This window comes from Pagrus major, chromosome 8 (assembly GCF_040436345.1).
Source record: "Pagrus major chromosome 8, Pma_NU_1.0".
NCBI lineage: Eukaryota > Metazoa > Chordata > Actinopteri > Spariformes > Sparidae > Pagrus > Pagrus major.
Window position 1 is genome coordinate 12,427,479 of NC_133222.1, and position 14,973 is coordinate 12,442,451.

At 39.2% G+C, this 14,973-nt stretch overlaps 1 protein-coding gene across 1 annotated transcript; it reads left to right on the top strand.

The window, feature by feature from the left end:
• The first annotated feature begins 3,859 nt into the window (after positions 1-3,859).
• On the top strand, positions 3,860-6,745 carry LOC141001468 (transmembrane protein 80-like). The gene is given in 5 exon segments (XM_073472553.1): positions 3,860-3,998; positions 4,000-4,096; positions 4,179-4,271; positions 4,961-5,162; positions 5,846-6,745. Coding segments are annotated over 5 exon segments (435 nt in total). The 5' UTR covers positions 3,860-3,968; the 3' UTR covers positions 5,859-6,745.
• The last annotated feature ends 8,228 nt before the right edge of the window (positions 6,746-14,973 follow it).

Consider the following 14,973-nt stretch of genomic DNA (forward strand, 5'->3'; position numbering starts at 1 on the left):
ACACTGTATGAGACATACGGCTTAATATTTGAGGCAAAAATAATTTTCCTGAACATTTTAACAGGAAAAATGTTGTAAAATGTTGTAAGTACAAATTTCAAACAGACTCATTGCCTGTTGTAATTGTGGAGCGATCTTTTTGACACCTATTGCCTGTTTTTCGTGCCTGGAAGTGGTTTCCCTTTCTTTTTTTACTCTTCCTCAGGTTTTTACTTTCTATCTCTTATGCTTTTGTATATATTTTTTCTAATAGAGGCTATAAAGATAGAGCTAGAGGATAGAAATTATGAAAATAAATGCGCCTTATGAAAAGACTAAAATAAAAAAGCAGGATAAAACAGCATACAGTTTGGTCAAACCTGAGGGAAAACGCACTCCAACACACTCGATCTTATGTCACTGTGTGCTGTCATGTTCAGTTTTCGCCTGATTCATGGTCCTCAAAACAAATATTTTCTCACTCCCTGATCTTGCGGCGTAAAAACATTTGTGAAACTTTGATCTGCAATATATTTAAGTGGTTTAAAAGATCTCTGTGGGGCCTTTTTGAATTCCTCCAGCTTAAACAACCATACAGTAACAGGAGTGTTTTGTGTCAAGGCTTCCCGAGGGGAGGATTTGAGGGAATGATCCATTTCTCTAAACCTTATCAGCTGCATCCCACCCCCCCACCCCCTTATAACAATGCCACTGTGTGCAGCCCCCGCAGCCTTGACGCCCACACCCCCCCTCGCCCACATGTGAGATGCTGTTGTGTTGTCTTGTTCCCCCACAGCTGGAGCATCTCCCTCTCCACCCCTCCACCCCTCTGCTTTTCCTCCATTCAACCCAAACAACGCCTCCGTTCTTCCAGCCACACTATGCAGATTGTTTCAGAGGACAAGCAAGAAAGAGAAACAGATAGAGGCTGCAGGGGACAATGAAACAGCTGGCTAGGCTAAAGCAGTTAATTTTGGTATTCTATATTTCTTATCTCATGTAGCTCGCTCTGTAAGTGCATGTGTGTGTGAGCGTGTAGCCCAATTGTTCTTATCTTGCATGTTGTGTGGATTTAAACCGAGTCAGCAAAGTCACATTAGGAGGACTCATCTCCTGTTTTGGACAAGAAGCAGTTCCCCACAAGGTTTAATATTAAATTCAGAGAGGTAGAGTAAAGGTAGAGGGAAAGGTTATGCATTGTGAAAGAAGTGGCTGCAAATTGGTGGATACATATTTTGAGCGTCAACACCCCCGCTATCAGAATTCGAGCCATTCAGTCTGATAAAACTTGGAAAGTCTACAAGAGCCAAACAAATAAATCATTTTATCCACATTTAAGTTTGTAGCAGAGGACTAAACTAGAAGTTGTACTGCTCAGCTGGCAGAGGTCTCTGGTGGGCATGCTCTACACACATATTTTTGTCCTCCTAAGTAGCAAAATTATTGTGTGTATTTGCTGAAGTAATTCCAAAAATGTGTAGCTTAAACTTGCAATAGACACCTTTTTTGCTTTAACTTATCATTCTGAAGAACATACTGATTACACAGTGTAATGGGTGTCAAAAAATTACACGATCCATGTAGATTGTTTCCCTATAAGTCTTGCTTTTGCTGTATTATTTGGTCTGCCACAGGGCTGGATTCTTCCTGGAGAAACGATTATACTACAGGGAAATGCCAGGAGGGCGGAAAGTTGAAAAGTTTCCTATTACCGCTTTAAATGCTTTAAGCGACACTTTTTACAGGTTAACACAACAAAACTTGATGCATTAACACGCTTTTCCTGGTTGTGGCCAAAGAGGGACCTTGAATCAAGACACACATACAGTACATATAATATAATATAATATAATGTAATATAAATCACACTGTATCACCTTACAGGAAACACATTTGAGGAATTATGAATTAAATAATAAATTAAATCATAATAAACAGCTTAAATAACTGATCCCTTGTTGATAAACTGAAAACCTAAATGGTTAGGTCAGAGTCAATAGCTTTTTAATGTTCATATATGCAATGTGCATTAAATGTTGTCTTTCAATATGTGATTCTCTTCACCCCTTCATATCAGTCGCTGAAATGAAATTTGCATGTATCCCTGAGAAAGTGAAGGGAGGACGTGAGCCACTGTGTCCACTCATCAAGATTTCATGGCCATACCCTGCTACTAACTCAGGTGTTTTCATCGAGATGAGAGTATTTCAAAATCCCTCCATGACATAGAGGCCATGCTCCTCCTGTCTTAATTTAGCAGCTTAATGTGTAACAGCTCTTTAAACCCCAGAAAATAGGAGATGATGGAAACCATGAAAAAAAACTAATTTTCTTATCCTCACACTCGCTTATCACTCCTCTTTATTCATTGCATTGCACCATGTGAATGTGCATAGTGACACCTAGTGTTAGGACTATTAACAATACAAGACGACACAGATTAAAAAATGATTGACATTGATAGAGAAAATGAATTGGATAAACAGTGCATCATCATGATTATGTTAACTACAGGCATTTAGGTGAGCATAGCCTAATATCTTTTGTTTAAGGTTAGTTAGTGGCATGTTCACCAATGTTCCCGCTAGATGGCAGTATTAGAGCAAAAAAAGGGAAACCTGTTGAGTAGATTAGGGAACAAGGAAGAAATGCAGTGTTCTGTCAGCCATTAACAGACTGTTGAGTCATTTTCATGTTTAATGGGAGACACTACACTGCAAAATGAATAACGGCCTGAATGGCCTCTCATAGATTTTGCACTGATCAATTTTCAGACTTTGGACTATTTGCTTCCATAACATGCCTTCTTTTAGAAGAGTGGAAAGGAAATAAAATACACACTTAGTTCTTAAATTAATTAATGAAAATTGGCACAATTGGTCCCATTTTAATATTTAAAGATAAAATATCAGAAGGTATACAAAAAAATAATTGGCTGGAAATAAATAATCAACTGGGGAGGCTTCAGAGTGATATGTATAAGATACGATTTTTACTCTATTCACCATTTTTTTGTCAAAGAATATATGGGATTTTACAATATATATCTTAAAATACCATTTCTCAAAATCATTTGTTTTCTCATCCTCTAAGTCAGAAATCTTCACCTCAGTAGCACTTACATACAACAGACTTTCCAATTTATTTTTTATATACAATTTGAAGTTTATATAACCTGATATGTACAGCAGTTTATTTCCTAAAATCATGGCAAAAATGTATTTGATTAAATGGCTGTTGACAGTATTTTCTGATTTACTGAGTTATATAAAAAAAGAGCAAAATATCCAAAAAGCTTTGAACCTGGCTTTATCCAATATTAAGATTTATGTTCTGAAAATATACAGTATTCTTAATTAGCTCATGTCTCATGTGCATACTTTACCATAACATTTTAGAAATCTTCTAATACAAAAAATATTGGTATTAATAGGTAATCAACTGGGGAAAGTTTCATGGTCATATCTGTTTGCTCCCTGTTCACATGTAGTGTCTAGAAAGTGTTTAGAAAGGCTTATAAAGCCCTCATGAGAGCCGTAGAGTTTAATATCAGTCGATTATTTATGTATTAAATATTTATCTGTTCACTTCTCCCATTATTTGCCTCTGGTTGTAGTTCATCTCCCGGCCAGCAGGCGGAGACGTCCCCTCTGTGATCAGAGGTGAAGAAGCAGGAGAATATCAAAATGGCGACGTACGGAGCAGGTAGGTGGACGCGTTGCTATGGTTGCAGTAGGCACGCTTTTACATTAAACCGCTAAAAAAAGCGATCATATCAAAAAAATAACATTACTTACAGCAACTTTAAAGAGAACTGGCATGAATACTACTACTTTATTTTGCTGTGTTGACAAAATGAACGAGGCTAACTAAAGTTTCTGTGTCTCTCTCCCTGCAGGAAGACCAGTCGGTGTAGTATCCTTTATATTTCACCCCACTCGTCTGAAGTGAAGCCTTGACGTCTCTCTCTGTGCGTCACTGACAGTGTGATGCTGAATGATCAAACCTTAACCCCGCACTCAGCTGTCGTCTGTCACTTTCCAGCTCCTGCTGAACCTGACATCGCTCTACTTTGCCTTCTATTTCCTCTTCACTCTGGGCTTGATCATCAGAAAGAGTGAGCTCACACAGTCCCAGATGTTTTGTTGATGTACCTGCAGAGATCAGTGAATGTGTCTCTGTGTGTGTGTGTGTGTCAGGCTTGGTGCTGTCTTATCCTGAAGATGACCTGATCTGTGATGTCAGTCTGCTGTTCCTCCTGGCTGCTCTGGACGTCCTCCATTTCTTCTGTGGTGAGAGAAAACAGAGTCACATATTGAACCATGACTGACCTCCGAGTACGCCTTCCTTGTGATCGTGCTGCCATTTTAGATATCTGTGCCTCTGATATGTTATCTTATACTTGTGTTAAAACTAAACACAAGGGCCATGTCAGTTTCTGCATACACTTCATGCATGCTTGGTTGCATTATTTGTCATTATTGCTTAACATCCATTATCTAAAGCTTATCAGAATATTTGAGGCAGCTGTGTCAATACATATATGTAAACATTCATGTTCCACCTGTTCATTTCAATGGGCACTATGTAGTTTTGGAGAGGAAATTCAAACTCAGATTTAACTGACTAAACAAGCTGCTCTCAGGGGAAAATTACAGAACACTGTTTGAAGCTAGAAAGGTGGCAGGGTCCGCCAAATATAAACAAATTGCACTGTTTCATAGTGATGTACATAAGTTATGAAAGTAAAGGCTCGACTCCAAACCAGGCGTTTCAGGCAGTGCAGGAGCAGTGTTTCCTGTGGGAGAGAGTAACTTCCTTTTGGTGTGGACTTTGCAGACCTTTTACATGCACAAGCAATCTATATAATATAATAAAGAAAAGGCAAAAACCCCAAAGCATAATATGACCTCTTTAACTTAACTTCAGCAGTGGCTTATAACCCTCTCCCACCATCTGTGTGTCTGGCTGCTGTCTTCAGGCGTGAAGGGCAACCTGACAGAGAGCCAGGGCTATATCCTGGCTAACCTGATCGTGACGGGGACGACCATCCTGCTGACGGTCTACTTCCTGGTGTGGCAGACGTACGTGATGAGGGCGGACGTAATCATCAGCTGTGTCTTGCTCGTCGTCTATGGCCTCGATGGAGTCCTGGCTCTCAGCACTTTAGCCCGACTGGCCAGGTCAGTTATTAGACCATCAGCCACAACAGATGGGAGAGCTTTTATTGATGTGACATGTGAGATCCATTTCTTTTTCTTTTTTTTTTTTACATATGTCAGCATAAATGCCAGACAGGTCGTAAATTACAATATCTGGTATCAAACACAGATAACATACTTCATTGTCACATAAAGAGACTGGCCTACATTTTAGGCTCCATTTATTTTGATTGACAAGATATGTCGACATAATTAGCATCTCATACATATGTTTTAAAAACGCCGGACAGCACTGAGCTTTCCTTTTGTTCATGCTTTTGTCCATGAATGAAATAAGCCCTGGTTCCCTTTAGGACTTGTTTGAATTATTGATACGGGTGGCATTCATTCAAGTGATACTGTATACCTCGTACGATGTCGTCACATACTCAGATTTTCCTCCCAAGATAGATCCAAGGACAATAATCCAGTTCCTTCCTCTGAAAAGATGGATATTGTTTATTCAGGTGGCTGAAATACATCTTTAAATCAATGCGGATGAAGAACAATCTGAACGTAAACAAACACGCAGTCATTGGCCAGACTAGAACACTAGAAAAAACACTAGAAACACTTTTTGTGTTTCGTTTACTATAATTCTCTTCAGGAACAGTTGAATGTGTCATAATAACAGATTTGTATTTTTTCTTCTTTGTGTCTTTCAGTGTGTATTCATGAAGACGCCTCCTCCTCATCGTCACATTGTATGTTATAGGTGAACTCACAGCCTGTCAGCACTTCTTTGTTACAAATAGAAACTGATTTTCCTTCTTTCCTGTAGTGCTATTTATTCATGTAGATTGTTTTGGTGTGAGTTTGCAAGTTGATGATGTCGGCCTTCTCTTGAATATAGTGGAACTAGATGGCTTGTGGTGCTCAAAGTGCCCAAAAAATAAATTGGAAAAACTAAACAGCAAAGTCTGTTTACAGAAAATTATGACCCGGTTACTCAAGATAGTCCACACACCTTGTTGTGAGCGGTTTCATGTAGGAACTGTTTTCTTTCGGTATCACCTTGTTGAAGGAAGTGTACATCTACTCATCGACAAGAGGATAGCTGACTAAGCCTACTAAGCTTGCTAATGTCACAGCTTAGCAGGTTTGCATCCTGCTCTTTGTTCAAATGTGTATTTTTGCCACTTTGAGCTCCAGAAGCCAAGTGCCATCAAGTTCTTCTCTACGGCTCATATCTCCAAAAGTCGGCAACTCACACCAAAGCAATCTAGATGGATAAATAGCACTACAGGTAAGAGGAAAAATCTGTTTGATTTTGAGGTGAACTGTCCCTTTAAGACAGCTGGAGTATTTGTAAGGTGAAGACTGTTTTTTATTATCGTTGTTTTTCATAACTGCATTTGTAAAAAATTGTGGAAAAGTGTGTTTTAGCTTTAGAAAATGCTGTCAGCATTTCTCAGGGACTTCACATGGGTGCAGTCAGACCTCTGTGCCATTGAAACATTAACAGAGTTTTCTTTCTAGTGTATATATATATATTTTACATGTGTCAAAGATAAAATCTATATATTTGTGTTACTATTGATTATTTATATTAAACTTGCTACATTTAATAAGTTTTACATTTGTTCATATTTTCTCCAGTAGAGGGCAGAATTGTTTTGATTAAGAGAGCGATGACTCTGATTTTAGTGACTAACCAAAAAAAGGGAACATTTTCTCCTCCCATGTCTTTGAGTTTAGACTCGATTCAATAACTCCTGTGTGAAAAAAATAACCTTCCAGTGTTCCTAGTGATCTACACAATGCATCCAGCTGTATACGCCCTCTTTTGCTGCACCACAAATTTTAGCTACCTGACAGAAAAGTATTCCAGGTTAAGAATTAATATTTTATAACTTTTAACTGTACATATTTGATCCTGTTTATTCATTCAGGTGAAGATCTCAGAGCAGTTTGTATTAGTTATTTCCTTACCCACATTCTTCAAACAGGTTATTTTTCTCCACTGAAGCTTAAGTTAATGATCAAACCAAACACCAAGGTTGCCAAAGTAACCAGTTTCATAACAAATCACATTTCAGAGTACTGGTGCTTGAGCAACAGCTGAGCGCAAACACCTGTGCGTTTTACTGACTGTAGGTCAAGCTGGTGTGTGCATGTGTGTGTGTGTTCAAACATTTAGTGTATGTTTTCCCTTTTTAATTATCTCTCAATGCTGGTATCATGAGGAGCGTGTTCATTTTTTTTCCTTTTTCTTCAAGTGTTTTCTCACATGCAGTATTATACCCTGAAGTGGGCACCTGCATTATCTAAATGATTTTCTTTGCAGGGACAGCGCACTGCAGCTGGACAAAGAGTGGTCATTCTTAGCAGCCGGTGACATTGAAACCTGGGCAGTGTTCCACACTGTTGCTCCTCTTTCATTCACCCTGTTGAATCCAACTAGTTCAGACCAGATCACCACTTTGCTGCAGAAAGTGAAGCCTGTGGAAATGTAATTATTCCACGACAGAGGAGCTCGCTATTATAATATTACTTGTAGAATGCATTCGTAAATCATAAGAACATGCTTTATTGCCATAAGGGCTGCGCAATATAGTAAAAAAATCATATTGTGACTATTTTGACTGATAGTGCGATATGATTCTAGCTTCCCAAGTTTCATTTTCACACACACAAAAAACACTAAACTCATGAGAACAGGATTTGTCAATGTCAATGTCATCAAGAGCATCTCATATAGTTTCTTTGCTGCACTCATGCTCTACAGCAGTGGTTCCTAACCTCTGGTTCATGGTCCTAAGATAAATCAGAAGTTCACAAGATGTTTATTTTGCACAATCTTCTACTAAATGTAGCTTTTTCCTTGTGAAATACTGAAGAAAAAACAGACACATTTCTAATTAAACTATCTAAGAAGGAAGGTCCATTTGTGGGCCAAACCTTCATTTTATAGGTCCAGTGTGGAGGATTCAGAGGCATCTAGTGCTGAAGTTGCAGCATAGCACCACTATTACTAATCACTATTTACTCACTACTATAACTGTGGTACGAGTATCGCTGGTGGTACGTAAGCTCCCCCTACTGGAACCTGGAGGAACCAGAACTGTTTTATGTTTTGTATTATAGTTTTATCTTTCCTCTCATGTTGTTTCGGCCTGCACATCGCACGTGCATACATCAGCCACGATTAGTTTTGAGCTAAACTCAAACTAGCACGATTGCTAGTGGCTACTTATGCAACGCCACTGAACAACATCTGCTAACGTTAGCAGCAGACAGCATGAAACAGTTAGCTGAATGGAAGGCATACAATACTGCATTAACGTTGGTCATAACGGTGGTTCTTGGAGAGCCAAATATAGTGTGTACACTAGAGACTCCCGCCGACTGAGCTGGCTAACATCCGGTTTTGCACCCAGCTAAATTGAATAGAAATAAAATAATTTAATTGTGTGGCTCTTCTAGATTTTCCAGATTTTTTTGGAACGAATGGCTCAAATCATGACAGTGAAACGAGTCATCCACTGTTTTACAGCCACTTCTTCTCGATTACGATGTAATTAGAGGGTTTGGCCATTACAAAGTTGACTTCAAACCCTGGCGCTCTTCCTGGGCACGGCGATGCAAAATGGCACAATGATTATACATCAATAAATACACATATATACATTTTATATCCTTTTCTGCTTATGGGGCCTAAATCTTACACACTGGACCTTTAAAGAATCACAAGCCTCACCACTGCTTTCCTCCCAGCACCAGTATTAAAGCCCACTACAGTTCAAGCTGCTCAGTGTGGCTTGTTGTTGCTTAATGTAAAGAAACACATGAGTGTGTTGCATCACCAGCATGCATCCAAACTCTCCGCATGAAGACCTGAGTGACAACCGCTCTCACACACCGAGCCACCCCCAGTGAAGTGTCCGTGGAGCTCCTCCCCCGTCAGCTTGGGTTACCTGCACACTCACCTATCACTCACCTGCTGCCGCGGTGCCTCCTCAGCGACAGTGTGTTTGTGGGAGCAGTCGTCTGCGCTCTCTGTGTGTGTTTGGGCGGCAACTGTTGAGTTTACAGTCTTGGATTTCAGCTGCTCTGCTTCAAAACAAACAGGCGATAAATATCGACTATCAGCTGTAATGGCAGGCTGATGCTTCACGCTGTCTGACACCTTGAGCATCCCGTCCGGAAAACACCTCTGTGAGTTCCTGCAAAGAGGGTAAAAGTGACTCTTTCTTTTGTTTTCTGTAACTCTTTCAGTTTGTCTTTACAGCGAACACACTCACATATACATGTTTCAGTGGCTGTTCTGCATCTAAAATTATATTATAAGGTCTTCCTCAGCAAATGTTATCCAACTTAACATGTTCTCTGAGCTCTTTTATGACTTCATGTTGGTTTAAAAGAAGGGTTTGTTTCAATTATGTGTTAAAAGCCACAGTGTATTTGGCTTAGGACACGTTTATCCCCATTAGAAGCACATGGATGGGTCTCTAGACTTCCTGGGAACCGGAGCAGCACAGATGTACAAGAAGAGACATGTTAAATGTCTCCTAATAGATAATTGGACCCTTAATTAATGTTGTGTGATCAGTGCTTCAGGTTTGAAGTGATATTGACTTGGGCTGGATATTTAATCATGATATGAAACTATACCGTCTTAGATTTTGGATATCACTATATTGTCTTGTCTTTTCTTCATTTTAAAGGCTGAATTACAGTAAAATGATGTAACTTCACAGACCCTCCTACTTGTTCTCATACTTGCCTTCACCTCGTTAATCATTACATCCACATTACTGATAACTACTTATCAAAACTGACAATGTGCACCAATAGTCACCTATTCAATATTGTCACAATATTGCTATCGAGGTATTTGGATAAAAAAATATTGTGATATTTGATTTTGTTTCCCGTTCCGAGCATTCATGAGGTGCTTTTGAGGAGATTTCAATATATCGGGATATATATTGTGTATCGACAATAGGCTCGATATTGGGAAATGTATCGATTATTTGCTGATAATGAAATTCAGAGCCAATAATCTGAAGCCAGATTGGATTCACTGACTGAGCAAGTGCAGCATCTACTGTACATACTCCGATACAGTAGATGCTGCACTGGATTCACTGACTGAGCAAGTGCAGCATCTACTGTACATACTCCGATACAGTAGGTGGTGTTATGCACCGTTGCGTTGCGAGCCAATAAACAAGAAGAAGAAGAAGAAGAAGACTAGGGTGCCGAACAACTGGTCGGCTGTGTGGATGGTTTTTAAAGTTTCGGAAGAAGTCAACAGTTGCAAGCTGCAAGCTGCAATTTGCGATACATGTGCCACAGGGGTCCAGAGAGGAGGGGAAAATTATTCTCATTAGAGATTTTGGATATACCCTCAGATTTGTATACATTTCTTTTCCAATTGAAAAATGCAAAATTATTGGTTATCTTATCTGTAACAGCCACAAGGAGCCGGTAATTATTGGTTATCATATTGGCTGAAAAAATCCATATTGTGCATCCCTAATTGCGATTAAGTTTAAAAATATCGCAATGTCATATTAAGGTCGTATAGCTCAGCCCGAACATTGATATTTACTGGAATAGATTTGACTGAAATTGTACAGTAATTCATCTGGAGCATTCACATACTGTACAATTTGCTATTGGGTCCTCCCAGACTAATGTTCTGCCTCATTCAACTGAGATAGCAGAAAACTACATGTTGCCACAGTGCATTTAAATCTGATGTCACCCACAACCGTAATTACAGCATTTGGCTCTCTGCTGAGAAAGTGCTTTCATTTGGGTCATAAATAACCTCATGACATTCTACACATTAACAACCAACGCAGAAACACTGGTTGCTAATTTGAGAGGCAGTCGTCTTTTAAGGGCGTTGATCTCTCTCTGTGTGTCGGGCGTGCTATATGAATGGTCTGTGAACCAATAGGCATCACGGCTGTGAAATCTGACCTGATTTCTTCTTGTGGTGGTTCTCGGTGAACCTGATTCAGAGAGTGCGCTCATACCTTCCTCACTGCACCTGTATACACAGAATACACCTGTAACATCATCACCATGTGTCATAACAATGCATTGTGATTCAGCCAGATGGCTGCTTGGGTTAAAATAGGTGAAATCAGTAACTGTTATTATCGCTTACATAATGCTTGCTCAGGAGAAAGGAGCAAAGTCTAGATTGCTCATATCAGAGTGGGCTCATATTTCTTTCAGACACATTACATAAGCTTTTTTGCTTTTGTAGAATGACGCGTGTCGATGTTGTAATAAGACATATGTGACCTCACGTTCACGGTCTGTCTCATGTTTTGTCATATTGAGGTAAAAAATTTAAATAGCTGAGATCACGGCACACTATCAGGCTGAAGTTGTTTGGTGTTTGTTTAAGCTTTGGGTTTGTTATTGTGTGTTGCTATAGATATTTATTGTGCTTTGTCTACTATTGTCTACTTGTGCTGCCTTATGTTGTGGCATTAAAATTAGTTTGAGACTTAAGCTGCTAAAAATCTGTTCTTTCGTTTACACTCAGTAAAAATTGTCTAGAACAGTGACTGTCAGGCAACATGATGTAACTTTTTTTACCTTAAAATAACATCTTCAAAATCATGTTGATGGTACAGTGTCATGTAATAGGGTGAATGGTGTCTCTGTCTCAGCCTCTCCGTTCCCCTATGACTCGATTCTGCACTATGTAACTTCAGTGAGAGGGTAGGATCACAGTGTTACATACAAGTTCACTTCATCATACAAGTTTTCAACACATAACATTGTTATGACGTGGTGAGTTTTGTTTGTAGTTAGCACCTACATTACGTCTGACAAATTGTTGCAGACCTGGGATTTGTATTTCTGACAGTGGTGTTGCAATCACTCACTGTCACTGTTTTAGGCAAATTATTTATTTGAGTGTACATAAAGTCAGAGTGTTGTCATGCAAAACAGCACAAGGACTTTCTCTGAGCATAAACACTGACTGCAGAATCATATCCATTAAGAAAAATCCATGTTATAATTCTGATTTGTTTGTTCAGGGTTTCCAGACTTTGAGGTTTAGGTTGCAGTATGTCGCCAGAGATGATGCACTATTTATCAGACATGCATTATGGTACATTTGATACTTCAAACTTCAAAGACTGCGAGAGGCTTCTTGTGTGTGTTTTTTTACTTTCTTGTACTGCACAGTTAATCGTAATACAAATCGAAATCACTGTATGGCTAGGTGCAATATCCATCTTGCAAGGAGCTGTAATTTCTTTTGATAAACATATAATGTGTGAGAAAAAAGGGTTATGGTGAAGTACTGTGGTGCTGTAGGGCCTTTAAATCTTGTTCTCCAGCTGTAAGAAACAATTTGTTTGGTCCAGACTCCAACAAATGTCACATCATCATACTTATTTTAATAGTTTCTTCAGTGAAAATGAAACTCGTGATTCATAATTGATCATTCCAACTAATCATGAATCACATCACAATCCGTCAAAATAATATGAATATGATTTTATTTTCTTACCATATTGTGCAGCCCTAAAATGTTGGCATATAAGATGATATCATAAGATAAAATCCAAAATTAGATTCAACACGAAAAAAAGAAACCACATGGACCACATGACTGATACTGCAAAAAAATGTGAGACTGTTTAAGGGAGGGCTGAGCTGAGCCAGGACTACTGAAGTATTCATTGTTACTCTTCTCGCTCTCAAATGATTTATTGTCACAGAAAGCAGATGGAATATGACAACGCTTGTTTAACCTCATTCCATTAGATATGAAAATCAGAAGAGCCAGATATGATCTGTCATTCTGAAAACAGGCATCATTTGAATATGTGACCCACTTCGATTTATTGGGAAGATTAGCGTCCTGCACATTCTGCTCCTGTTTTTGTGTGATAGTTGCTCTAATGGTGTGTAATTACCTCAGAATAGGACGTTGTCATTGTTGAACAAAAAGCACCTCAGGCTGAGTGGAGGAGAAGTGTGCACAGGGCCTCTTGTCATGAGGTTGACAACACTTGACACCCAGTCTGTCCTGCTCTGGCCTCACCTCCCTCCTGAAACCTGGCCGAGGGCCAGAGCTGAGAACAATAGCAGAGAGAGAAGATGACCAGAGAGATAAGAACAGAAAGAGGAAGTCTACCGTTTGTGCAGACTTGACTTACTAAAGAAATTACGACTAGTTTTCTTTCCTCATTTGTATTTCTCACTAAGACTTTGTTGTAGATGTGTGTATCTGAACAGAATCATACGTTGTCTGGTTGGTCTTCGCTGGGAGAGTCATTGTGATTTAGCCTTTCTTTGTCTCCGAAGATATGAGGAGATAATCTGTTCAGGGCGATTATGTTTATGATCTGCTGCGAGATAAGCCTGAGTGACCGCACTGTCATACACAGTATTTACCATGTGCATGTGTAGTTTACTGCTGCATGTTATGCATAAACAGTTTTATGGTTCATAAAGAAAGTAGGGCATGTCATCAGGAAATGTGTAATAAAAGGCTGTCAGGGAGAAGTGGTAACAGTCTGGTAAGAAGTGGTAGTGAAATGTTCATTTGATAAGTAGAAAATTAGTTGCCAACTATTTTTTGATTAATAGATAAAGTCATTTTTCAAGCTAAATTGTCAAACATTAGCTGGGTCAAGCTCTTATATGTAAGGATTTGCCTCTTTTCATTGTCATTACCGTCGCCAAGGAGGTTATGTTTTTGCCTGTCTGTTTTTTTGTTGGTTTGTCAGCAGGATTATGCGAAAACTACGGAATGGATTTCCATGAAACTTGAATGGCAGATGGGTCTTGGTCAAGAATAGACCTCATTAACTTATGGCACAGATCCGATAAAGGGATGAATCCAGGAAAACCTTTCTCACTCTCTTTGACAATGGGAGACGTTTTTAAACATTTTCGGTCATTACTCAGTTAATAATGCATGGATCTTGATGAAAAAAATCAGGTGCATTTTGGTAGCTGGTATCTATGAGTGAGTATATCTTCATGTGGATCCAAATAAAAATGGATTAGGTTTGAGAAGGGGAAAGCTGGACCTTGGCGGAGGTATGCGCTCTACTGCCATTGTAGTTCATGGTATTAAATGAAGAGGCTTTTGGAAAAAAAAGAAACAATTTGAAGACGTCACTTTGGGCTCTGGAAAATTGTGGTGGGCATTTTTCACAATTTTATGACATTTCATAGACTAAATGATTAATTCTAAAAATTCTAATCTCACAATGTTAAAGAAAGTAAGAAAAAATTCCTTAATGAGTCCCTTTATCTGCACCAAAAGTTAATAGGGTCTATCCTGGACCGAGACCCATCTACCATCCAAGTTTTGTGGAAATCCGTTCAGTAGTTTTTGTGTAATCCTGCTGACAAACCAACCAAGAAATCGACATGAGTGAAACCATAACCTGCTTGGCGGAGGTAATAATTGCAAGTTGCAGCCCTAATTGTAGGAAGCACACCCAGTGACACCCAGTGACACAAAGTGACACGAGGTCAGTACCTTACAGGTCGGATTGTTCCTGCAGAACGCCTAAAATGCTTGCTGGGGATACAGGATCCTCACCTCTGGCCGCCAATTAATTATACAAACTGATTGGGTTGCCTAAAGCGATATACATGGCCCCAGAAGTCACATAAGGTAGAAGGTGATTATTATCTCCAGTGTTAAATACATTTCACTTCAGCCATTAACTTAGAAATACTTATCAGTGATTATATAAAATGTGGTGATAAAAATCATCAATTATCACAAAAGGAGCCAAGCAGAGCCCACTCTGTTATGTAACAGCTCGTTAGGGTCGTTAAGTGTGTG